Raw genomic sequence first — 24,910 nt, forward strand, 5'->3', positions numbered from 1 at the left:
CCCTTCCAACACAAACCAGGCTGCGATTCCATGATCCCAGGCAGCAGCCCAGCTCTGCCTGCAGGATGGTGATGGAAGGGCAGGCAGGGCCTGTACTGGCAGTGTGGTGGGGCATCTCTTGCCAGGTCCTGAGCCCTCTATGGCATCCTGGCCCCCATCCCTACTCTCTCCAGGTCTCCAAAATCAATTCAGCTCTCTGACCAGCCCTTTGCTTGCCAAGCACAATCCTCCCCGAGCTGTGACTCAACATGAGCTATTTCATAGATAATGATTACTTTCTTTCCTCTTTTCTCCTGTAGGAATAATGTTTTCATTACACTATATGGAAAATTGCTTTCCCTCCTCCTTAAAATGAAGCCTTCCACTCAGATTTGCCTTTGTGTTTGTATATTGTAAAATTGGGACTTATCTGGAGTTTAAAACAAAAAAAAAGGATCAGGCTTTAATTCCAGAAGTGTTTCCATTGATTTGCATGAAAGAAAATTCCAGTGCTGACAATCTCTGCCTTTAAATATGGAACTGTTTCTTTAATGCGATTTTATCTCAAGCGATTCAGCACCGAGAACACGAAAGCAGAACTGACTTCATTGATTTTAATAGTCCATGCGCAGAGAAATGGCAAAAACCTGTAACGGTGCCAGGAGAGCAAGCTGGGTTTGCACAGATTCTCCCCTCTTTGCTGTGCTGGGGCAGCTCTGAGAACTGTCACCCGTGGTGATGGGGCTGGAGATGCTGACCCTGGTGGTGATGGGGCTGGCGGGTCACAGCCTTTCTGCCTGTGCCACCTTCATCTCTGTTTCCACCCTCCCTTCCCACTTCCTTGCCCAGTCTTCAGGGCTTTTCCTTTCCCTCCGCTTCCTTGTTCCTCCTCCTGATTGAAATTTACTGGCAGCATGTCTCGGAACTGCAGGCCCATTGTTTTAAAGCAAAGCGGGAGCACCACCAGCAACCGTATAATTAGGAAGTAAATATATTTATTCAATACATGAGGCATTAGAACTCCAGGAGCACGTGAAGAGCGAAGGCTGGAGGAGCACGGGAGCTCACTTGGGGCTCTTTATCTCCAATGCTGGCTGTGGTGTACACCACAGATCAGCTGGCAAAGCCTTGACCCTGCCATGGGGTCCAGCAGCCCGATGCTGACCTCCCATTGTGGCCATGCCACCCTCAGCATCATCCTCTCCCCAACCCACACCCAGGGCTGCCTTTTCTGCACCCTCCGTGTGCTGTACTGGAGGATGCCTTGACTAATTCATAGTTCATAAATGTTAATAGTATTAATCTGATTCAGCATGTGCTTAGCAAGATCAAATCCTCTACAAATGCAGAAGCGTCTGATCTCACCCTTCTGCTGTGCAGCGCAGCCGTCTTTCCTCCTTGCTTTTCCTCCCTGTCCCTTCTGCTGTGCACCCTCTCTGCTCTCATGGAGGTGAATCTCCCCTGGACCTGGGAAGAGCAAAGCCATCACTTTGAGTTGGTCCTCATCCTACTGACTAGGGGGATGAGACTGGAGACAGCCCCATGCCCAAGCCCTGACCCAGATCCAGCCTTTAAATGTGAGCACCTCCACTTGGGATTTGCCTAAGGCAGCGATGGAGGAGGTGCCTGCTCAAGGAGAGGCTGAAGCCAGTCATTGCAGAGAGGGTGTGCAATGAAACGCCTGCTTGGGCTCTCATCCCACTGCTCAGATGTTGTCTGGAGGGTTCATTGCATTCACACCCTGTTTCTGAGGGAAATGTCTCTGGGGCACAATGGTCCATGAAAATTTGGTGGGATCCACGGTATGAGAGAGCTGCATCTGGCTGGAAGGAAGATGTCCCATCCTATCCCATCCCATGTGTGCTGGAGGAAAAGATGTGAAAGGGGTGTGGGGTAGGAAAGGGAGATTGGCACATCCCAGCACAGGGATGCTCCATGGCCAGAGCCACCTTTCAACACCACTGCTCCCTTTAATTGGCGTCTGATTTGACTCCACACGATGCCCTTGTGAAACACCTCGAGATGTTTCTGTGTGTGAGGGTGTCCTGGAAATGCTGTTGTACGATCCTAATGAGGCTCAGCTGGACCATAGAGGGGTCATTAGGAGCACTCCTGGTACAGTGACATACCAGCAACACCGGGAGGGATGCAGGGATGCGAGATGGGCTGTGGTGGGCTCGCTGCTCCGTGGGGATGCTGTGGGTGCTGCTCACCCCGCACTAGGTGATTCTGCATGTGGCATGGCACAGCAGCTGGGCAGCTGCTCCACGCGTTGCTAAGCAGTTCAGGCACTCACGGTTCCCCTGCTCTGTCTTCCTTGGGTGGTGGAAATACATTTTAATATCCGAGTAGCCGCGAAACGTTCCCTATTATTGCTGTTATCTCCGGAGGGGTGGGGAAGATTGCAAAGCACTTGGCGTTTAACACCCACATATGGCTAACACCGTGGGTTGTGTGCTGATAAAGATGGGGTAATTAAAGTGCATTTTTTCTTGTGGACTCATCTCCCAAGCATGTATTTATGAGCCTGATTTAGAAACATCACATTACCCAGAGCACGGGATGTTTGTGTTGCTTGTAAATCCATCCGTGTTCTAAACAGAGCTTTTTCCCCCCCCCTTCCTAAATTTAGCATTGGAGTTTTGATGGGTGTCTTCTCCCCCTCCTCCTTGTCCTTTAAGTGAGCAAGGGAAGGTGTACAAAGCAAAGAGTAATTAACTGCAGGAGGAGGTGATATTTCCAAGGTGCGTTTGGAGGGGCTGTTTGCAGTGTTTACACCGGTGCCTTTGGATTTATCTGCATCGTGCAGTAGGTGCAGAATCTTCACAGGGATGTGGTGCTTTGCAAGCACCGAGCTGGCTGCTGAGGGCCCCGTGTCTTCCCTGGGAGGATGGAGCTGGGCTCATTGGCTCCAGTGTTGAAAGGGAGGAGCAGAAATCCTTGGGTGGGAGCAGTGGTGGTGACAGCAGCCCCTCTGACCACAGTGCTGGCTCTCCTCCTGTCTCCCAGTCTAATGAAGCTGCTGTTAATTGGATGGCTAGCAGGGAGCATCTCAGGTGTGGTTCTGCCCTGAAACAGAGCAGTTGGCTTTGCTTTCTCCTTCTTCCTCCTTTGCTCTCACTCCCTGGGGGGAGAGGTGACTTCTGCCTGTTGGAAAGCAGGGATTTCTCCTTCATCATCCTCATGTGTCCTGCCTGCTGCTTTGCCTGCTCCTCGGGCACAAGCCCCTCTGACCATTGCTTCCCCCCCCAAACTTGGGCACCCTCTTACTTGGTTGCAACCATCTGAAATGCAACAGAAACATGCTTTCTTAAAAACATGGAGAGAGCATCTCAATAGATGAAGGATTTATTAGAGCAGAGGAATACAGGGAGTGAGTTTGGTCTCATCCGTGCCTGGTCACTTTCTTCCTCTTGGGCTTTTTGGACCCCAGAAGACCCAAACAAAGACTGGATGGTGAGGCTCTGGGGGCTTCTGAGTCACATCAGCTGTCCATAAAGGTCTTGTATTCTCCCCCAGGCTTCCTCTTTTTAGTGAAGGAGGTTGATGCCAGCTTGTTTGGTGGACCTTGGTTTGCAAATCCGCCCTGGAAGCATAGAGGTGACAAGGAGAGGAGGGAAGAGCAGGCTTCAACCAGGCAGGCTCTCATTTGCAGTGTAGTGGTTCATGTAGTGCTGCCTGAGTTACTGAGCTGTGTTTGGATCCCCTCCCTGGGCCAAGGAAGGGATGGATCATTTTGTCTCACCTCTGACAGGAGCATGAAGCCCTGGTGAGGTTGGTTTGGTTAGCAGTGGCTTGCTAAGAATGTATTTGCTTGTGGTTTTAGAGGCCTAGCATGAAGCTGTTTATCTCCAGATGGGTTTTTAAACACAGCACAGCAGTGCTTCTGCTGGAGCATCGGTGGTCTGAAGAGCAGGCAATGGGATGGAAAATGGAAGTCGTGTCCTTCTCTTTAACAAACACAGGAAGGATCTGCTTTTCCAGCAGCCTTCCTTCCAACCTGGCAGCAAACTGGCCCTGAGCAGTGAAGAGCTGAGCTGGAAATCCAATTTCTGCTCAAGCACAAGACCCATTGCTTTGGTTCAGTTAGTCAAAGCCAACGTTGGGCAGTTTTGGAGGTCACTAATTAGCACGGTGATGGAAACAAGTGGGGTGCAGGAGGCAGGGGAGAGGGAAAGGTTGACTTTTGGGTGACTTTATAGCACATTGTCCCTTGGGCACCCAAGCTCGAACTCATTGAGCTGTAATGAGCTTTTGACTGTTTCAAGCTCCTGTGCCCCTCTCCTCTTACTCATGGGGAAAGAAGCAGCCACGTGGACTGCAGGGGATGGGAGCTCCCAGATCCTGATTCCTCCAGATCCATTCTGGTTGTGGGATGGTGGAAGCTGCCATTATACCTGTGATTCAGGCTGTTTGTGAAGAGGGGATAATACTCATCTAACTCATAAAGGATTTGTGATTTAATGTTTGCAAAGTGCTTTAACACCCTGGATTGAAAGGTGATTTATAATGGTGAACTCCAGTGTTCTCTGCTCTAGTATACACTTGGCTGTGTCCACTTATCCCAGTGGAGGCTTATTTCCTTGCTTTTTCTCTTCCTTTCCCCTCCTCTTTTCCCTTTTAGCATTTGTGCAGCAGCTTCGAGCAAGAGCAGGGTTTGTGGCAGGCACAGTCTGCTCAATGAGTTTGCTTCCCAACGAGGTGCTAACTTATGCTGGTGATTTAAATAAAGATTGGAAAGGAAAGAAAAAGAGGGATCTCAGGGTGAAGGGCGCGGGAGGTCGGCGATAAAGCTGTGAAGTAGGGGTGGGAAAGCTGTTTGGATGATGCATGCACAAGGACAGTAAAAGATGCTTCATAAATAATGAATTTGCATACTTCTTGTATTGCAGTGAGGGGGGTATTTTCTGGCAGAACAGCCACTTCTCCTGTCCTAAGGATGCTGGGTGGAGCAGGTCGGTGCAGGCTCCATCCTACAGCAGGGAATGCTTTGGTGGGTCACGCTCTGACTGGAAAACACAGATTGCGCCAAGCATGGTGTCTGCCATGGCACCAGCACCTCTATAGCGGCTTTGGTCACGTTACAGGGTGTGCAAGTGCTAACTTGCTGGTTGTATTTCCCATTCAATGTTCAGATTGATGCTTTTTAAATCTCGCTTTGCTGAAGAGATGGAGAACACCAGGGAGCAAGGGAGGAGAGGCTGGATTGGCTTCCAAGAAATCAGTGTCCTCACTGAAATCCTGAGCAGGGATGTGGCCAGGTCTGCTGGGAGCTTGGTCATCTCAGCTGCATTGTAATAGACTGTGCAGTGGTTGGGGTTAAATGTGGGGCTGTGCCTTCTCCTTGGCATCGCCATAGTCCTCAAGTGGTTTTTGATGGGCATCCCAAGCACTGGAGAAGGGAACTGGCTCTTTGTGAGGTGTCTGTTGTTAGCCTTGAGCAGAGTGGAGTGCTCGTGAGAGGTGTTGGACTAAGTGGCCATGGGGCATGTGGTTCAGTCAAAGCCGCAGTGGGGTATCCCCATGTCTGGAGAGGCTGAGCAGGGAGGAATCAGTGGTACCCGAGGATGCAGACTCCAGGCTTGCTCCCTTCTTGGGCAGTGGAAACCTGTCGATGGCATAGTGATGGCCTGGGGACAGTTTCTCCTGGTTCCCTCCATCAATGGAAGGTGTCTCATCCAGAAAAGAGCATCCCAATCTGTTGGGATTCTTCTCTCTCTCAATGACTCCGTTGCCCCATTTCACTCCCATTTCTGCAGAGTTTGGGGGTTGCTCTGTCCAACCCAACTGTAGCTGATGGTGGTTAGGGTTAGGAGGGCTTCCCAGGCAGAGGGTCCATACAGGGCTCTGGGCAGGTTTTCTCCCTCCTCTAGGAAAACATAGTCCCTAAGACAGATGTAACTCGGTGAGTGAAACAACATGGATGTTAAACCCCAGCCAAACACGATGTGATGGGTTTGGAGACCCTGAGGTCTCTCCTGAGCTTTCCAGTGCTACTGAGTCTTCATTTTCAGCCCCTTTCCTTGGGCTGGAGCTCTCCTGCATCCCAGGTACAGCTTCGCCTTTACCCACCCCTCTGTCTGCCTTCCAGGTTCAATGAAGACCCCCATCAACAAGACAGCGCTGACCCTGATCGCGGTGAGCTCCTGCATCCTGGCCGTGGTGTGTGGCTCCCAGCTCTCCTGCCCGCTCACCGTCAAGGTGACGCTTCACGTACCTGAGCACTTCATTGCGGATGGTAAGACCCTCAGGAGACTCAGACCCTGCTGCCCCATAGGCTGTGTCTGGGACACGGGGGTCCCTTTCTTTGGGAATTGGCCTGGTTCTGTTCAGCTGCAGGGATCCCCCTTCCCAGAGGAGCAAAGCACATCTGTGAGCCCGAGGCCAAAATCTGAGTCATGGAATGGTTTGAGTTGGAAAGGACTTTAATGTCATCCGGTTCCAACCCCTGCCATGGGCAGGGACACGTTCCACTAGAGCAGCTTGCTCCAAGCCCCTGTGTCCAACCTGGCCTTGAACACTGCCAGGGATGGGGCAGCCACAGCTTCTCTGGGCACCCTGTGCCAGCGCCTCAGCACCCTCATAGAGAAGAACTTCTTCCTTAGATCTAACCTGAACTTCCCGTTTTGGTTTAAACCCATCACCACTTGTCCTAACACTACTTCTACCATATTTTTTTTATTATTATTATTATTGCAAGCCTGAGGCCAAAATCTAAATCTTTTATTATTATTATTACTATTATTATCTTATTAATGAGCCTGAGGCCAAAATCTCTGTAGCATCTTCTTATTATTATCGTTACTACAACTACTACTAATTGTGTTGGATGGATGTTCCTCCTTTCCCACAAACTCGCTGTCAAACCCCAAGCAAACAGATATCCTCCTGTCTTGCAGCAGCCAAGCTGCTCATCCCAGCCCCTTGCAGCAGTGCGGAGGGAAACTGCTAGGGTTTGAGCCAAGGCAGAGATGCTTTGAACAATTAGATGAGGGCTGCTGTCACTACTTACTGCTTTCTCCAGCCGGGCTCCTTGCGTTTGTTGTGTTTCACTGACCTTTATAATGCGCAGTGAGCGTCGAGTGCAAGTTTTTGGTAACACGAGGGCAAATTTCATTTTCTTCCAGCAGACAGGAGCCATTATTCAGTCCATTTCAATTCCTCAGCTCCTGCACTCATCTCGCTGCTTGGGGCACGCAGTGGGGACGCTTTTTCTCTGCCAGAAATGTGCCACATGGAGCTGGTGCATCACCGTAGCTGCTAGGGTGTCCTGGCATGGCCAGCTCCTGTATAGCCCCCACTTTGGGGCTGGGATGGGGGACAGGTCTGGGGGGGGGATTAATGCTTTGGGGAGTGGATGGTGAAGGGGATGCAGAGGCATGGCAGCAGCAGGGGATGATGGAGAGGGGCTTAAACCGTCACCCTGTGGTGGTGAGGGACTCACCAAGTGTTTTGAAGCGGGGCTCAGCCCTGCTAAGAGTGGTTTCTTCTTGGCTGTGATGTGCATTTGTAGGCTGTTACGTGCACTGTAACAGTGACAGAGCATGTGCTCTCCCCAGCTCCCCACTGCTTTGTTTGACCCCACTTCTCTGCACCAAGTGATGCAGAGAAGTGTCTGCCTCACTAGGTGTGATGGGGATCATAAGTGTCTTATGGCATGGGTGTTGTGTGCGGATGGTTGATGCCTCCATCCTGGTGCATGAAGCTGCCTCTGCTCTGATCCCTGAGGATGCTTCCAAGCTGCTGACTCTGGAAATTGCAACCCAGTCTCCGGGTACATGGGCTTTCAAAGCTTGGTCCTTCTTTAAGGGAAGGAGGCGAGTGTCTGCTCTGTAATCTCAGGTTGGAGGAACTGAATATCAGTGGAGTGATGTGAAAAAGCCATAATGAAACAAGGGACTTTCTACACCCTGACCTGCTTCTAGAAAGCTTTAAGGGTTGTCCAAGCTGCATGTAAGTGTTCTGAAGTCTTCAGATTGTTATTCTGAGTAGCTGGAGAGCAGAAACTCCTTTTTGCACTGGGGACAGGAGGTTGCTCCGCTGTTAACTCGCGTCCCTTTGAGATGGGCACTGGCCGGTTCATCCCTTGGGCTGGGACTTCACAACTGGCTTTGGTACTTGTTGAAGATTATCTGGGAAGGGAGTGATGGAGATAGGACCTCAGCATCCTGCTCCTGGCCCAGGGAAGGCAGCACCTCCTTGAAAAAAGAAGATAAACCAGAATACAATGTGACTGTGTGGAACGACCATGGAAAGCTGAGCCTGTGCTTGTCACTGGGAAAGGGGTGGCAATGCAAATTATGCAAATAGGGAGAACACTCGAACGGAAATGACAACGAAATACCACTAAAACAGATTAATATCCTCGAAACTGGGGGAAATGGGATGATCTCCAGTCCCGACTTAATGACTTCGCTGAAGAGAAAGTGGCGAGAGGACTGGTAGAACCGGCCTGGAGAAGAATTAAAATGAGCTTTGTGATGGAACTGTAAAACCTAATTGCAAACTGCAAGAACTTTGTTAATATTTGTTATGAGAAACAGTCAAATTCCTCACCCAGAAGCAGCCAAGTACACTCTGCAGCGGCTATCACTTTCACTAAGATCTCATCACTTTATGCGATGGCAGAGTTCCTCGCCTGGGAAGAGAGAAGCTCTTAAAGTTCTCCCTTCCTTTTGAATAGCAACAAATCCCAAGGCAGCACCCAACTGGCAGCAAAACACTATAAAACATTTAAAGGCATCACAGAACCAAGCTGGGCTGGGAAACCTTAATGATACCCAGTGAAAACGGGGCTGGCTGTGATTGCAGGGATTTGGCACCCGGAGTCTTATGCTGGTGGAGAAGAGGGGACTTGCTTCTCTCTGGGGATGCCCTGGGTGGGTTTAAACCTGCTTTTGCTTGGATGCGAATGGGGGTTGGTGTGGGCTGATGTCTTTGGCCTGCCTGAGGCTGGGAGCTTTGGCCATAGAATCCCAGACTGGTTTGAGCAGGAAGGGACCTTAAAGCTCATCCATCTCCAACCCCTGCCACAGCAGCTTGCTCCAAGCCCCTGTGTCCAACCTGGCCTTGAACACTGCCAGGGATGGGGCAGCCACAGCTTCTCTGGGCACCCTGTGCCAGCGCCTCAGCACCCTCACAGGGAAGAATCAGCCCTAAACCAGCCTCTCACGTGGCACCTGCTGGTGTGCACTGTATTCGTAAATGTTGCCTTGCACTTAAATATCTGCTTCCTGGAGCTGCTCTGTTGTATTTTGTGTGAGGATCAGGCAGGCTCCGAGAGGGCAGGGCTGGTGCATTCACAGGAGTTGTTCCCATGCGGGAGAAGGGCGGCTGCCCTCTCAGTTCCTTATTGAAATGTGGTGTTTCAATAGCCAAGGAAAAATCCTCAAGCAGAGCAGGTACCAACACCTCTGTAGGGAAAGCCAAACAAAGGCAGAGGCTGAAAGAAATCCCTCTCCTAGCAGATGAAAACTCGTCTTTGAAGGGAACTTTAAATAGATGCCAGCAAGCTCCAGCGAGCCAGGAGCCAACGCCAGCTTGGGAAAAGGAGGGGTGAAGGGGGAAGCCCCATCAGATGCATCCAGCTTTCCCCTCTACAGCAAGCAATGGGGTTAGAGGAGGAAGCTCCTGAGCTCCCTGGAGTCCCAGCATGGGAAAGGGAAGGGGAAGGACTGGGACCAGAAGCCAACTGGCAGCAAAAGCTGGGGGGATATATTCCAAGCAGCAGTGTTAATGACCAGCCTGCATCTGTTGCCCTTATTTCTCTTCCTTGGTTCATTTTCTTCCTTTTGTTCATTTGATGGGGTCCCCCCCCAGCTCCTCTCCCCCTCTTAGCAATTACTGCCTGGCTTGTACAGCTGCTCAGCCTTCATGGGGTGGCCAAATCCAGGGAAGCCTGGCAGAAGCATCCCTGCTCTTTGTTGGTGGGGAAGGATGGGGACGTCCTGCCACTGAGAAATGGGCTGATGCCTCTAACCCTTCTCTTGGCATGCGATGGTTGAAACAACCTCTTCCTTCTGCTGCTCCAGAGCATCATGTTTAGGGACAGCCTCTGCCCGTGCTGAGCAGAAAGCATCACTCTGATTGCATTTATAGAAAGGTTGGTAGTGGCTTTTATGGGGATATGGAAATGCAAAGCATTATTTAGAGGACCCTTTAGTGCCAAAAAGGAGGAAGAAAAGAAAGAGAGCCCCTCCGTGTGAGCAATAAAACTCTTTATGTGAATATGTGAGGCACCGGGCTCTGTACATTCAATAGTTGGGGGTTTTTCTCCCCTTGTAAGTAATCATTCAAAAAGTAGAGCTACAGCAATGGGAGCGGCTTGCAGGGAAGGCAGGACTGTGGAAAGATGCCCCAGAGGCCTGAGCCTGGAGTATGTCCTTGCTTCACAACAGTTTGAAATATAGTGTCAATTAAAGCTTCCCATTTTTACAGCCTGCAAAGAGGTTATATATGGTGTGGGTGGATGTTTGGATCCGGATACTTTAGTGGGAGAGGGACGTGAGATCCTCTGGTGCATACTGAAGGAGGCAAGGCTACATTTAGCTAGGGGCTTGTAGGGCTTTGTTTTATAAGTGGAAATAAAGGGCATAAAGCAGGTTTCTGTCACTTCAAAGGCATCTCGGGGCATTCGTAGCCTCCTTCCCTCCTGCTGTGAGACGCGTGCTGGAGGAGATGTGGTTATCCCTGTCTGAACTGTGGGCTGGGTGGTGTATGCAGGTCAGGAGCACAGCGCAGCCCTCCTGCAGGCATGGATGGATTCCCATAGGATGCACACTGCCCTGCAAGCCATAGGGGAAGAAGGAAACCCCAGCCCCAGCCCATGCAAAGCCAGGAGGTGGAACTGCCACTCGTGACCATGCTTTGGGTTTGATGCAGGGTTGGAAGAAGCTTCTTTGTGTTTTGCTGTTTGCTTCTAAGCTGCGTGCGTCTGCATCTGCCCGGTGACGTTCTGCGGTTGTCACGCAGCTGATGGGTAATTGTTTCATCTGAAGATGATTTCCTACCTTCCCCCCACCACTAATCCCTCCAAGGCGCCGGTGGAATTGGATGCTGCTATTAGCAGCCTGTGTTAATTTCCCCCGAAGATTGCTGGAGCTCTGCAGCCTGCAATTGTTGGACTCGCAACAACTTCTCATTTTGGTTTTAATTAAATGTTGCTTTAAATTGTTTGCTTTTGACATTTCCTGCTCAATCTTCTGCAGCCCTCGGAGGTGACCAGGCATTAACTTGTGCCCTCAGGTGCTTGCCCGTGTGTGCTCAGCACGTGCCATAGAGAAATGAGCAGTGAGAGGTGGGAGCCTGCTGCTTCCCTGTCCTGTTTTACAGCAAGATGAAGCTTGGGATGCTCTTTTTACATGTGGAATACCCCAGAAGGATGGAGAAAGGGATCTGATCTCAAAGGCATCCAAGCTTTCAGAGGGATGCTGCCGTTGCAGTCCCCTACATTCTCCAGTTGGTCCCAACCTGCTTTGGAATCAGCAGAGGGAATTGGCTGGATTTTTCTTGTGCTGTTTCTTCCCCATGGAGTCATTCTACTGCTCTATGGAGACTGGATCAGGGCTTTGGCAGAAGCAATGCCTTCCTCTCGCAGCCTTGGTGCCAGGTCTGCCTGCCCTGGGCCCTGCATGTTTCTGGAGGCCGTGTCTGGGGGCAGCTTTACAAATTGCCTTTAATTCCATCAGCTCTTAACCACCGGGTCACCTCCGTGTCTGCATTACAGCTCCCTCCTGTTCCTGCGCCCGTTTGGCTGGGTGAGGAAATGTGAGCAAATGACTGCAGCGTTACCAGACATGAACTCTAAATATTAACATCAATTTATGAACTGTATCAGCACGGATCAAAGGGATTCCAAGATGGTTTTACAGCGTGAACGCTCTTTGCATGAGGAACTAATAAGATTCTGGAGACTGAAGTACATCGTGTTTTTATCGCGCTTTTGACAGGCTTGTGAACCTGCATCCATTCTCCCCTGTGCCGCAAGTGTGCTGGGCTGCCGGGGCAGCTTCACTTTGCCTCTTCCTTTCTCCTTTGCAGGATTCATCAAAGCCAAGCCAGGGGGATTCAGACTGGTATTTGGAAGGTGTCAGCAGGGGCTGGTTCAAAGCCAGGAGTTCCTGCATCCTGAGAGAGGCAGGATGCACCCATTACAAGGGAGGTGGCATCTCCCAGTGCCTGCTCACCTACCAACACCATTTATCCTCTAATTTGGGAGGGATGGTGAGTGAAGACTGCAGTAAGGCATGTCCTTAACCAACTAACCTGCTTCCTTTCATATATGGAGAGATACAAACATTGACTCATGCATCCACAGGATGAGACCCTGCTTGCTTGCAGCATGGTGGTCGGTGAGTCCTGGGATCCTGGCTTAGGCCACACTTGCTTTTGAACCAGAATTCATGGGATACCTGCAGCAACAGTGATGCAGCAGTGCAGGGAGTTTTTTTGGAGGTTGCATAGCTAGGAACATGCTACTTCATCATTCTTCCAACAAGTACCGTTGCTGATGTGCAATCTCTCGGTGAGTGGTGATAGCTTGCCTCAGTCCCATGGCATAATAACCTTGCACGTGATGCCTCTTGGTTGTTTTCTGCCATCCTGGGAGGATGTTTAGTCTTGGTGCTGGCTGAAAAATCTCCGTTCATGCACACTTTGTGCTTTTTAAACCTTATCATAGCTCATCCGTCATATACTTCGTGATATGATTTGATTTAGGCTGGATTTCCTCAAGCTGTTGTCCAATATCTGGAGAGCATCACTGAGGAAGAGCCGCAGGCTGGAGCGTGGGAGTTGGGAGATACGGAGCATTAAGGAGAAGCTTTTCTTTAGGAGTCTAATTTCTGTCTCAGCCATTGCTGGCCCAGATGCCTACTGATGATAGAGATGTGCTGTTACCAGCACCCGCACAATGGTATTGCCTACTAACACCATGGGAGATGTCACTGCAGAGTAAGCTTGGCCACAAGGTCAGGGTGTGAAGATGCCCCTTGGGTTTGGGAGAAGTTGGCAAAGTCTTCACCCACTGTATGAGGTTAAACATGGGCATTGCCTGTCAGAAGCTCAGTCCTGGTGAAATCGGGACTGAGTGCCAAGAAACCCCGAAGAAACCGTCTGTCAGAATGATCAAGAAAGTGCAATTTAACACTTAAAATGTAACCCTGCTCCTCCCACAGGAAAGATGCTTCTACTCACAGCTGTAATTACATGCAGATCTGTATCACTAATTTGCTTCTGCTTTGCCAGAGTGAAAAAGCTCTGGCAGGATTGACAGTGCTTCTAAGGGATGGGGGTCTGTGGGTTTGAGCCAAAAATCAGCGGTTGGGGAGCATTGGTATAGGCAGCCCAGGCTCTGGAAGTAGTTTGTGTGCTGAAGGTACATCCTTGAGTCAAGGATGTAAACTGTGTGCCTTTTGGCTGATGGGAGAGTAAATGAAAGATGTGCCTATAGGCTTTTGTGGGTTTTAAAAGTGGCTATCATAACTTTCTGGTTAGGCATTTCATCTTGTTCAAGAGAGAAACCGTTCAAAAAGGAAGATGAAGTGGATAGCTTGGATTTTAACCCAGTGTGAAACTGTCCCTGGATTCAAATTAGAATATGGAATTACAAGTTTGACTTTGAAGGATCAGCCTTCCAGTACCTAAAGGGGCTACAGGAAATCTGAAGAGAGGCTTTTTACAAGTGTAGGGGCAGGACAAGAGGAATGGCTTTAACCTGCCAGAGGGAGATTGAGATGAGCTCTTAGGCAGAAGCTCTTCCCTGTGAGGGTGCTATGTAAAGGGTGTTTATGTAAAGGGCGAGTGTCAGGATGATGGAGCTAGGTGTTTTTCAGTGATGCCCAGTGCTAGGACAAGGGGCAATGGGTGTAAACTGGAGCACAGGAGGTTCCATGGGAACATCAGGAAAAATTTCTTTACTGTGAGTGAAAGAGCACTGGAACGGGTTGCCCAGGGGGGTTGTGGAGTCTCCTACGTTGGAGATATTCAAGGCCCGCCTGGACAAGTTCCTGTGTGATGTACTCTAGGTTACCCTGCTCTTGCAGGAGGGTTGGACTAGATGATCTTTTGAGGTCCTTTCCAACCCTTAGGATTCTGTCATTCTGTGCTGAGGCGCTGGCACAGGGTGCCCAGAGAAGCTGTGGCTGCCCCATCCCTGGCAGTGTTCAAGGCCAGGTTGGACACAGGGGCTTGGAGCAAGCTGCTCTGGTGGAAGGGGTCCCTGCCTGTACCAGGGGTTGGAACTGGATGAGCTTTAAGGTCCCTTCCAATACAAACCAGGCTGGGATTCTGTGACTGCCTACCCTATTAGTCTGTGGATGCAATCCTGCACCAAGCCTGGTTTGCTTCCTTGGGTCGGTGTGTGTGTCCTGGGCATCCAACATCTATCAGGTTCTCCTGCATTGCCTGAAAGACATTTAAGACCAGGGCAGGAGAGAGCTGATCAATCCAAAGAGCTGATAAGGGAGGAGTTGTCTCTTTGGGAAATATTCTTTCAAGTTTAACAAGGAAAATAAGAAAGGTCTCCAAAGAAATCAAACAGAGTTGTTCTTTGTACCTATAGAGCAGAGCAAGGGGGTAATCCTTCCTCTAGTGTTTAAAGAAAATATCTGTGACAGGATTATAATTGTGTGATGGTAGAGGGAAGGGTACATTAATAGCAACATGTAGTATGACCTCCCATAGCTTCCCAGCACAAAATACTAATATTAGATGAAAAGGAATTTTGTTGGCCAAGAAACAGTGAATGGACCAAAGACAAAAAGAGCAGAGGGAGGAAGAAATAGAAAGTCTTAAAAGCCTCATATTTTGATCTTTTTTTCTTGAAAAGAAAGAAAAACCAAACCCTCCTGGCTTCCTTTTGGGTGCTTTGTTCTTTCCCCTTGTTCGTCTATCTCTTCTGAGCTGTTTTATCCTGTTGTGTTCTGGAAAATGATTTTTGAAATGTCAAAAACTTCGAGCCTCTTTTGTCAAGGCTTAAGCAGTTCCACTGAACTTTGAAGGAGACCCCAGCACGAGAGACATGAACTTTTGATGCTGCCATAACTGATCTGGCTTTGATCAGTGTTGAAGGAAGGGGGGAAAGGGGGAAACACACGCATACATAAACCCAAACAAATCAATCCCCCGAGGTGCTGGTAGACCTTATGGGGCTGGGAGGCAGTTGTGGAGCTGTGAACTGATGTTCTTTGTGGTGTGGTGATGCTGCTCTATGGTGTAAAGCCAACACTGCTTGAGGGATGTGTCTTACAATGAGGGTTTCGGGAGGTGGTGGTTATGGATGGAGAGATGCTGTTTTGGTGTTGTATTCCCTTGTTTGGTTGATGGTTGCTTTACACTGAGACCATGTCTCTGTTTAAGGGGGATTTCACTGAGCTTTTGAGTGGGAAGCTCAAAACTTGTCTCTTGGCACACATCATCAAGGTGATGGGGTTGGAAGCAGAGGACAGCAGGGTGGACAGTCTCTCTGGGTGTCTTCAGAGAGTGGATCTGCTGGCTGTGGGGATTGTTTGGTGGGGTCTGAGGTCCTTGAGGTGGGTTTTCAGAGGGTGGTATGGAGCCACGTCTACCCTGGCTGTGTGAGTGCCTTTGAGATCCCCATCACCCCCTTCCCTCCTCTTGATTTCATTGACAGACTGTATGTTGGTGAAAACAAACCTGGCTGGTATTCCTGACAAGCTAAAGACATTTGAAACGGCTCTAGCTTGGAAAATGTTTGTTCTTGGTAGTTTCTAAAAGGATTTGATACTCAGCCTGCCCTTTCTGAGCTTTTCAAGATGTTTTTCATGGTGAATTTTGAAAACTGTTTTCTGCTTTTAGAGTCTCTGAAAATAAAGAAGAAAAATTGTGTGAAAAAGCTTTGAAATCTTCCAAATTCGAGCTTTCAAAATATTTGTAAAACACCTTTTCCTGTTATTTTTCCTTTTTTTTCCCCAGGCAAGCAATAAGGGGACAGGGTTGGGATGTTTGTTTGTATTTTCAATGGGAGCAAAGGTGATGAGAGTGTCTGTGTACATCTCTTAATCTTACCCAGCTGCGCTGCAGCACTCGGCTTCAGACAGGAGAAGGTTCCTTGCTGGAAGTTGTCCCCTTTCTCCTCCTAGGAAGGAGGGAAAGTGTTTATAATATAACCAAAACCTTCAATTTCCTCAGGTTTGGGGTTTATCCTTATACTGGAGTAGAAAAGCCTCCCTTTTACAATGAACTTAGAGTCACAGAATCACAGAATGGTTTGGGTTGGAAAGGACCTGAAGCTCATCCAGTTCCAATCCCCTGCCATGGGCAGGGATGCTTCACACTAGACCATGTTGCCCAAGGCTCTGTCCAACCTGGCCTTGAACACTGCCACGGATGGGGCAGCCACAGCTTCTCTGGGCACCCTGTGCCAGGGCCTCAGCACCCTCACAGTAAAGAACTTCTTCCTTATATCTAACCTGAACTTCCCCTGTTTCAGTCTGAACCCATCAACCCTTGTCCTATCACTACAGTCCCTGATAAAGAGTCCCTCCCCAGCATCCTTGTAGCCCCTTCAGAACTTGGATTGAGGGATTTTGGATTCAAACATTTTCACTGCTGCTTTTGTTTTAGATTTTTAAACTTTCAGTATTGAGGATGATTCCTCAATCAGACACATTAAAATGAAAATAATCTTGAAAATACGAGGACTTTTCTTCTTAAGTTTTACTTTCATTATATTTGGGAAGGTTTTTTCTACAGAATATGACAAAGCTTGATCAATTTGGAGGTAATTTCAGGCTTCCCAAATCTGTGTTTTTTCCATGGACACCAAACCTCTGCTGAACGGGAAGTTACAAGCTCCTGTCCGGGTGTCACATTTTGGTGTGGATTTAGGAGGTACTTCCATAAATACATAGTTGTTGGGTTAGGGTTTCTTTTTAATACTCAGCAACAAACAGGGTATTCCAAAGGAAATGAAGATTTGGCAGCAGGGCTGTGAATGGACTTCCTCCTGCTGAGGACCTTAGCATGTGGGGACGGATGGTCATTGCCCACCCCAGCCAGGGGTCCTGCCCTTTGCATAGTCTATCCCCTCCAAGATGCTCTGCTAGCTGAAGTCACCTTCATCTTGATGAACACTAACACTGTGACTATTTTATGTCTGAATTGCTTCTATTGCTTTCAGGCTGGCTGTATTTCAGCTAGAAGTGGGGTTCATTAAGTAGGGATTTAATCTAGAGCTATTGCTTTAGCTCTTCAGTCTTTGGGTGCAGAGGGAGTTGTCTGTAGCTGAGCCTCAAAATGTGCTTACGTGATTCCCAAGCCTCGCTCTTTATTAGGGATCTACAAAAATAAGGAAGAAAGGAAGATTGACAGCTTACTGCATAGCCACGTACACATAAATAGTAAACACTCCCAATGGGTTCACGCTGCATTTCTGTTTGGTAAAACAAACCAGCAACACTTTAGCATTGGTATTTCAAGCTGCCTTTAAATATTCATGGCAAAGAATGATAATTAGAGGGAAAATGATGTGGTTCTAAGGTACTTCTCAGTGTTCAGTGTCTCCATGCTTTCCACTGCTGGTGTGGAGTTTGCCCAGCAATTTACTGCTGTTGTGTGTCTGATTGAGATGTATCCTGCAGCCTTGGTGATGCAGGCTCCTGCCTTGCTGGGTCTCCAGAGCAGCTGGATCTAGGAAGTCTAATTTCCATTTGCTTGAACAGTCAATAGCTTGGCAGCCTCCATCAGCTTTGAGTGTGGAGATGTGGCTGTGAACGTGTTTATGGTGTATAAACAGTGTAAGTGTAGAAGACTTGCATTCATGTGAAATTAGAACTCAGATTTGCGTGGTGCTGAGATCTTGGGATGCTTGAAAATAGGGTTGCTCACTGGGATGCTTGAGTTCAGGCTCTGCTTATTTTATACTTTGTATGGTGCACGTTGATGTTTAGAAGAACTTGCTAAAGCACCAGTGATTCTCTTCAGAAGGAAATTAGGAGGTTGTGTTCAGGCAGGATCATGTAGGGTGGTTGCTGCTGTGGGTTTTTATCCTGCTTTCTTAATGTCTTGGCTTTCATTGAGCTAAGATCTTATGTGATGCTTAGCAAAATGATGTCCCAGTCCTTTACTAAGTGACAAGCCTTAAGGTTTCATGAAAATATGCCTTGGATCTATGGACTTGCTATCCTTGGATAATCGCTAAGAAGGATTTGAGTCTTCATATAGTGGTTGCAAATTTTACCCACGTTTGCAAGTCCTAGCACTTATTGGAAGGGTGGCTGTGGGCTCCTGGGCTATCTGGTGCTTCCCCTTGCCCCCTCCTCTTTGAAGACTTCTTCTGCCCTGTTTTGAAAGGCTTTTACCCTGGTAACTTTTGCAAAACACCACTTAATGGCAGAGGTTTTTTTGCTCCCCTCTGATCTGTGCGGCCCTATTACGGAGGCTGTCTTATAATCAATGTAATTGAAGATCAGAGTTAATGAGGACCTCTGTGCCTGCAAAATCCCCCAAGCGATGCTAGGCCTCAGATGTTAGATAAGGAAATGATTGGGCTGAACTGAAAATCTATTTGGCTAATTAGATGATGCATATTCCCAGATGCCAGTGGGGAAAAAGAATGTTTCACAAAATAAACGTGATTTTGGAAGAAAGCGCTTTTGGCAGGAATTCATTTCTGCCTCTTGGGAATGTCTCTGATACGAGACCACTCATATAAGAAGTTCTGTGTTGGGTCAATTCCCTCACCTCGACTATGGAAGTGAAGTGGGAATAGCCCATGTGGCCACTGCCCATTCGCACCCTGAGCCATGCATCTTCATGGACACCACCTGCATGAGCTGCGGATGAGATGCTTCAATCTTATGGATTATATTAGTCACATTGGCCCTGAAGAGATTTTGGACTCAAATCCAGTGCCTCGTGATGCTGCGTATTGTAAGGGTCGGGGAGAAGAGTGTCCCAGCTGGTGGACCATTTGCTGGGGCACATTCATATGGAGAGGAATGGTCAAACAAAGTTCTTTGGGTCCGAGTGTTGGTGAACTTGGTATTATTTTGCTAATCTTGACATCAGAGCAGCTTTTGAAGAGTTGAGTGCTCTGCTATTGGGCCAAAATGCATGTTTGGTGGGGTTCGTTTGTTTTGGGCTATTTTAGCTTCTTACACTCACCTAACACGCTTCTTTCCCACCTTCCAGGCAGCAGCTTCGTTGTGAGCGAGGGGAGCTACTTGGACATCTCCGACTGGCTTAATCCAGCCAAGCTGTCCCTGTACTATCAGATCAATGCCACTTCCCCCTGGGTGAGAGACCTCTGTGGCCAGAGGACCACGGATGCCTGTGAGCAGCTGTGTGACCAGGAGACAGGTAAGGGAGGCTGGGGAAGAGTGAAGACCCTGGGAAGCTTGGAGGTGTGAGGGAGAAGGTTTATCTCTGGGTACTTCGACACCTATTCGGTTCACCTCTTCAGCTTGGTGTTGGACATGGAGGTCCAAGAAGTACCAGCAGGGTCACCCAGTGGTGAGCCCCATTAGCAAGGTGTAAAGGAGATGGGCACAAGGACGGGGATTTGAAATGGTGGAGCTGTCACCTCTTTGGTGTGGCAGCAGCAGACACGTGGGGTTAATCTGTGTGTAAGTTGCGCTGTTTGCTGTCGAGTTTGGACACCCTACTTACGAGCTTGCCCCATCCCCATCCCTTTGCTTTTTTGACCATTCCACTGCAGAGCACCACATTTTCCATTAGTGCTCCTGTCTGATGGTCACCTCGGTTGAATCTCTTCAGCTCTTCCTCGTGGAGTTGGGAAGTTGCCATCTTTCCTCATCTATAAATGACCTTTTTGCTGAGCATATTCTGCTTGCAGCCAGCCCTGCTGGGATTCTGAGATATGGGGCTGGGCAGAGGAGAAGTGTGACCATTCCTTCTGCTCTACATGCTCCTGCATGACAAATAGGGGTCCTGGCACCTGCACCGAGCTGGGCACATAGTAAACAGCAAACATGCAACTAGTGAATGAGGGCAGGGGTTTTGCATGACTGGATATAAGTATATGTGACCCCATCCAGTGGCTGGCCATTGAGAGGTGATGTCTCAGCTGGAATGGGTGACAGGACCTCGCATGGGTGTTTTCACTGTGTGTTTGTGGGGCAAACTCATGGCTGCAAATAGGGATGTTGATTTCTGGTTTTGCCAGCGGGTTTGGAGGGGGATGGCTCACAGCAATGACTTCTTCTGAGCCTCCCACTGCTGTTCATAGCATCTTGAGGGGAAGAAATCCTTCATGAACACACCACAGGCTGACAGAGGGGACCCTGTTCTCATCCCTGCCTGCTCTGCTGAGGTGCAAATACTGAACACGGTCACATAAATGTTTTCTTGCTCACGAGTGTTCTCTTAGTACTCCTGTTCCTCAAGGCTTGTCTGCATGGAGGCACTGCTGCAGCAGGATGATTACTTGGGATGAATTTCCCATGTAGATGAGCCCTGGGCATCACCTACAGTCCCAATGAGGGCTGGGAGGTGACAGCAGCCACCCCGGCAGATGGAGTCGGAGCAGGAGGAGGCTTTTCTCATCCAGATGTCACAGAGCAGAAGGGTTGTTTCAGGCAATGGCAAAACACAGCCACCTCAGTGGGAGAGGGAGGATGTGCTCCGCTCTCCCTCCATTCAGAGGAGGAGGAGAGAAAAAGCTCTGCCTGCAGCAGAAATGCATGGAGCCAGACCATGACTTCCCCTTTGGAAGAGCCCCCCCCCCACCTTGGTATGGAGCAGGGCTGCTTTAATGCTCACATGGCCTCTGCTGTGAGGAACGGCTGTTTCCCCACGCCATCCCAGCTGCTGCTCCCCCTCCATCCCCAGCTCACAGGAGCAGCTTGTCGCTCTCACTGGATGCCCCATGCTTGAGCGGGATGTGTCAGATCTCATTTGTAGGAAAGGCAGCGATGCTCCTTAGCCTGGGATGTGCTCTGCTCTGCACCGTGCCAGCTGCTCTACAGCTCCTATTCTTGGTTCCCATCCTCCCTGCTTACCCATGGTGGGAGCCAAGGACAAAGCAGCCTTCATCTGAACCTTCAGGTTCCTCGCCTGAAATCTCGATCGGCTTCTTTCCCTTCTCTCCAGCCTGGGAGTTTGCATGGGGATAAAGGAAAATCTTTCACCTGTCAGTTGGATCCACAGGGATAGAGCAGGACTGGCCAATGGGACTGTTGATTTTCAGAGCCTAAATCTGAGACCCCTCTTAAGAGGTCCAAACTTCACAAGAGCTGAGCAACCACCCACTGAAAAGGATGCCTTTGGAAGTGCCTTTTGACACCCTATCCCAGGACATAGCCCCAAGCACACACTTACAGTCATCACCATTGACCAACCTTTAGCTGGTGAGGAGTTCCCATGCCAGGTGGGGCAGGCTGTAACTCCATGGTACACTGCATGTATACTCAGATTTCTTTTTATGAATGTCATTCTGTTTTTAAGGGTGATTTATTTTTATCACCACGAGAGAGTCAGGCCTGTGGTTTTACTGTGGGACATAAATCCTGCCTGAATTTCAACCTTTTCAGGTCAGGGATTTTCATCATCTCCATGAGCATCCCAAGCGATGAGGGCTGAGGGTTTCCCCTGCCCTCTGTCCTCTCAGGCTGGGTGAAGCGTCCATGAGGACTGGGGTTTGTCCTGTCTGGAGGATAAAAGCCTTGAAGGTTTCTCCTGTGGAGAGCAGCACAGCCAGGTTTGAGGTCCTCCAGTATATTTATTGCATAACTCCATGGTTGTGTGGATGCAATCTTGTCCCAAAGCCCCCTTGCTCCAAGGTGTAATCAGACCTCTGTGGGCAGCACTCAACATCAGTGGCATTGCCACAGGCTCCTGGCACATGTTTAAGGACCTCCAGGTCACGTATGCTCTGTCTGCTGAGTCTTACCCTCCTTTTGGGTTGGGGTTTTAGATGAGATCTGTCTGTACAACGTGCTTACTCATGACTCCAGCCACCAAGCGCTCCTTCACTATGAGTAATAATCCGCTGTGAAAGCGGAGGCTCTGAAACGCTAGGAAATGCCAAAATACATTTTGCTTGCCTGACCTTAATTTGCCTTCCCTTGTGTCTTCACCGTGTGACTCACTCTTTAATTAAATGATTGCTGTTCCCCCCCCCCCCCCCAACAGATTTCAAACCCTCTTTGCAAAGCACCAGCTCGTCAGAGCTTGTCAGAGGGAGCACCAACATCTGCACGTGAGCAAAATAACATCTTCCTCCTTCCCCCCCTGCCTTAGAAACAGGCAAGCTGGTTGATCAGGCATGGCTGACTGTAGATACAGGTGTCAATGGATGCTGCCGAAGGTCTCCCCCCTGCAGATGCAACACAGTGGCCATGCCCCATCCGCCACATCAGATGGGGCAGGTGCCTCGCCAGGGTAGGGATGTGGTCCTTGTGGTCCCCAGGATGGGATCCAAATCTCCCCATCCTCTTGGCAGGTGCTTGGAATGAGAACAGGGAAAGGTTTGTCATCTTCTGAGACTTGCCATCAACTCTCTTCGCTCTCTACATTTTGGACAGATGTGGAGCACATTGGCAGTGCCACCACTCATACCATGCACTGAGATACCTCTTGTGTGAGATTCAGGAGTGCTTTTTCCCTGGCCTCCATTCCCAGCACCGGTAACATTGATGAGAGCATCTGTTTCCAGCAGCATATGCAAATCCTGATTTGTGAGCACAATTACCTGCTTTGTATGCACAAAACCGATTCACTTGCACATTCTGTGGGCATTGCTTAAGAGACCTGCTGGAGAATCGGTCCCTTGGGGCCAAGTGCTGGAAGAAACAGCCTCTGATTCTGTGCTGTCAGGCTTGCTGGAGCAGTGGCATAAATGAGATGGATGGCACCTTGATTAGCAGGTGCAAATGGGTGGGATTTTTTTCTTCTCCATCTATAAATCAGGCATTTTGCCATCAAAATCCTCTCCTTTGCATCCACAATGAATAGCACCCCCAAAGCAATAGGCACCGGCTTGTAAGGACCAAAGGAGATGTGGTAAGGAAGGGTCTTTCTGGAAAGTGGCAGGAGGAAACAGAAAAGGTTTCCATCATCTTCCAAATGGAAGTTTGTCACCAGAGCTGCAGGTGGTGCTCATGGGCAGGTAGGATGGAGGTCTTATGGGCAGGACACAGATGAAAGTCCCCTTTAAACAGAGCCATTCTTTAAAGGTAACCAGTTAAGAGGATTCAGAGGTGGCAGTGCTGAGCAGGTAAATCAGGAGATGACCCATCTTGGTGAGGGTGTATTTGTGTTGATGAAAACAGCCATTTCCTCCTATAGTTCAATTTAATATCAGGAGGTTTTTGTGCACATCAAGTAATATTTGTTTGTTCTTGTGCACTTCTGCTATTTTCGCTGTTGGAGGACCTGACCGTCTTTATTGACTTAGACTTTTCTAAGATGAGCTTCTGTCTCTCTAAGGTATGGAGTTTAATAACTTGGTCAAAACCCATGTAATATACGATTTCTCTTCATGTGGTGGCACAGCTTGCCTCGTGCACCAAGCAGGGCAGTAGGCAGCCAACTCCCAAGTTAATTTAGCTTTGGGCTGAAGTGTTATACATAAACAGCAATCAAAATGCATGCCTTGGAGGGGGCTGAGTTAAGGTTATCAGTGCTGTCTTTACACTCTCATTTTCTGCCATTAGAGTGTTTAATCCTGCAGTTGCTAATGTTCTTGTAATGGCATTTCTGTGCCTATCTGAAGACCACGGAGGGGAGGGAAGAGGAATGAGTTGTGTTTTACAGAGCTGGTCCTGGGCCCATCTCTATGGCTTGACCCATCCCACCAGTGCTGCAGGAGGTGGCTTCGCACTGCCATGGTCAGCTGTGGGGCAGTGTTCAACCCAGAAGATGACAGCCGTGGCACGTTGGGCCACCCTTGGGACCTCTTGCTGAATCCTTGCATCAGCCATGCATGTGTGCCCAGGGAGATCTTCCTTAGTGGTGTGGTGTAGGAGCTGAGCAGATGATAAATGAGAGTATAATCCATGCAGAGCATAAACCTAGGCACAGTCCTTGGAAGCTAAGCTTGCACTTAGGTGTTATGATGGATCTGGGTGAAGAGGGTGACTTGCAGAAGAGGGAGAGGATGGATAACTGTCACATTAACTCCAGGTGTTCCCTGTGGTGGGTCAGCTGAGTAGAAGCCGCCTTCCATGTCTTGTTGCTTGAGAGCTAAAGTGCTTTGGCAGACATTTCTCATCAGTAGGAAGCAGAGACTCTGCTTTGGAAAGTGTCACCCCTAAAGGCCAAGGACTGCAGGCAGCAAGGGCAGGAGGAGAAGCTTTGTTGGAGGAGCCATGGCCCTGGGTAGGGGCCAGTCCTGACTGAAGGAGCAGCTCTCTGAAGATGCTTCACTTGGTCATTGAAGTTGGGAATTCGATGAACTATTAAGACTCTTGTTCATCTTTGCCTGTGTTTAATTGCCTCCTTATGTCCTTCTGAACAGGGGTCCTTGCTCTCCCATACCACAGTGGCACAGCAAACTCCTTAGGAAGGGTTTTGTTGTGGGGTTTTCAACTTTCCTCTCCTCCAGACCTCTGTTGATGGAAACCCTGGTGCCAACCCTTGTGCAGATGTGTCTTGTCCTATCCCTGGTGATCTCAGCCTTGTCATTGTGCTGCTGGGAGCTGCTCCTCCCAGGGGATCAGCACCAAGGCCCCCACTGGCTCAGGTGCTGGAGCATGAGATGCTTCACCCACAGCCCAGCAGATACCTGGATGTTTTAATGTTCTTTATACAGATTTTAAGCAGAGAAACTCCTGTCTGGGGGAGGACTTGGTGGCTGAGATCTCTTGTATGGCTCTTGGGGTTTGCTTATCCCTTGTAGGGTGATCATCCCTCAGGAGGAGGGTTGGCAACAAGGAGAGGTGCTGCTCTGGGGGGCCCGTGGCACCTTCCCATGGGTTGTCACAGATCTGGATGCAGCCAGATCTACCTG

General features: G+C 49.2%; 1 protein-coding gene across 4 annotated transcripts in view; it reads left to right on the forward strand.

The window, feature by feature from the left end:
- The window catches only part of ASTN2 (astrotactin 2), a 331,851-nt gene that overhangs the window by 116,195 nt on the left and 190,746 nt on the right, over nt 1-24,910 (forward strand). For all 4 annotated transcript variants that reach the window (XM_061476701.1, XM_061476705.1, XM_061476702.1 and 1 more), the window contains 2 exons: nt 6,071-6,217; nt 19,132-19,299. In XM_061476701.1, coding sequence (XP_061332685.1) covers nt 6,071-6,217; nt 19,132-19,299 — 315 coding nt within the window. The remainder of the gene's footprint in view (nt 1-6,070; nt 6,218-19,131; nt 19,300-24,910) is intronic.

The sequence above is a fragment of the Pezoporus flaviventris genome, unplaced genomic scaffold (assembly GCF_033815535.1).
Source record: "Pezoporus flaviventris isolate CSIRO_AGI_PZ_B2104156 unplaced genomic scaffold, CSIRO_AGI_Pfla_v1 ptg000097l, whole genome shotgun sequence".
In the NCBI taxonomy this organism is placed as follows: Eukaryota; Metazoa; Chordata; class Aves; order Psittaciformes; family Psittacidae; genus Pezoporus; species Pezoporus flaviventris.